The sequence below is a fragment of the Lipotes vexillifer genome, unplaced genomic scaffold, assembly GCF_000442215.2.
Source record: "Lipotes vexillifer unplaced genomic scaffold, Lipotes_vexillifer_v1.1 scaffold1378, whole genome shotgun sequence".
Taxonomy (NCBI): Eukaryota; Metazoa; Chordata; class Mammalia; order Artiodactyla; family Lipotidae; genus Lipotes; species Lipotes vexillifer.
Window position 1 is genome coordinate 603,819 of NW_006775104.1, and position 1,466 is coordinate 605,284.

At 47.1% G+C, this 1,466-nt stretch overlaps 1 protein-coding gene across 2 annotated transcripts in view; it reads right to left on the reverse strand.

Moving 5' to 3' along the window:
- KALRN (kalirin RhoGEF kinase) overlaps nucleotides 1-1,466 on the reverse strand; it is a 588,759-nt gene that overhangs the window by 305,253 nt on the left and 282,040 nt on the right. For both annotated transcript variants that reach the window (XM_007449683.1, XM_007449684.1), the window contains exon 12: nucleotides 1,037-1,245. In XM_007449683.1, coding sequence (XP_007449745.1) covers nucleotides 1,037-1,245 — 209 coding nt within the window. The remainder of the gene's footprint in view (nucleotides 1-1,036; nucleotides 1,246-1,466) is intronic.

A 1,466-nucleotide genomic window follows, 5' to 3' on the forward strand; every position in this document is an offset into this window, starting at 1 on the left:
AGGACTCAGAATCTCATGTGCATGTTTGGAATAGAAATGATTAATCCAACAGGAAAACATGCCAGGGCCATCTTAAGGTAAGCTCTCATTGTTTATTTAATTGGACAACTGGTATGGGGTGGTGGGGAAGCCATCTCCAACTGAAGTAATTCCTTCTGTCTCCAGGACTGTCCTGGGACTTGTTGATGAGATTATTTCTGTCCAGAGCTGGCAGAGGTCCCGGCATTCAGTGATTTGAGGATACAAACAAGTCCCCGCAGGCAGACATCATCAGCACCATCAAATCCTATTTACACAGCACCTGGGCATAGGGCTGGTTGCTGAGGGCTTGCTCAAGGCCTCATGACACTTCACCTGAGGAGCCGATGCCCTTGACAGGGACAGGAAACTAGACACTGATGCCAATAGAAAGGAGGCAATGGTGTGGATGATTCTAAATGAATATAAGGTATCAGGTAGGATTTTCTAAGATCCCTTCTTAGTTATTTTTGTTTAGGGCAATCGAGAAGGAGTTTTATTTTCTGGGTAGCAAGGAATGGTGGAAAGGTCATATGTGGGTAAGTGGAGAGCAGAGTGGGACACATCACACACTCCCTACATTCTAACAGAGCCAAAGGCAACCGTCTGGGGTTACATTTCACCAACTGGAGCACTAGAATTCAGAGGCAGCCTGAGAACAGATGCCAAATAACACTATATTCCATAATGGCTATTTCTCCACATGACCAAATATGCCATCGTTCTTAATGAAGATACTATTTGTTTAAATTTTTGTTGTATTTATATTACTTATTGATCGCTGAATAATGTCTTCAATGATACATAATGCTTTGAAACATCAGAGCTTTTCCACTGACTCTTCCACTCTAAATTCAAGTTGGGTATGGTGCAGGCATTTTTATATCTGACAGATGGAGAAACCAAAGCGCACACAAGACCACAAAGCTGGCTGTGGCTGAGCCAAGACCAGAACATGATGACTTATCTCGTGTCTAGTCCGAGGCATTTCCCACTGGAAAGCACCGCCCATGCTGACCTGGCCTCGCTGGGCTCCCCCAGGGAGGGAGGCGCTGACCTGAGCTGCTGGATAAGGTCTTCGCCCTCCTTGATGACGTTGAGTGTGGCATCCAGAGTAGCGGTCTGCTGCTGCTGGAACTGCTTGATCAGTTCCTGGACCGCATCCACTGAGTCTGCACAGACATCCTCCAGCATCTCTTTCTGAAGGTCTTCCATCCATGTCCACAGCTGCGGGGGAGAGAGCAGAGACTCCACTCAGGGCACGTGGGAGAGGCCAGGGCTGGGGTTAAGGGCAAGAGTGTGGAACTGAGGTCACCCAACCTACCCTCAACCAGTCAGTGCGGTATCAGACTGTCCTTCTAATCAGCACCCCTATGGGTCAGTTTACATTTCTGTATTTATATTCACTACGCATCTCTGTTAAGTTTACTCCATTAGTGCTGGCATTC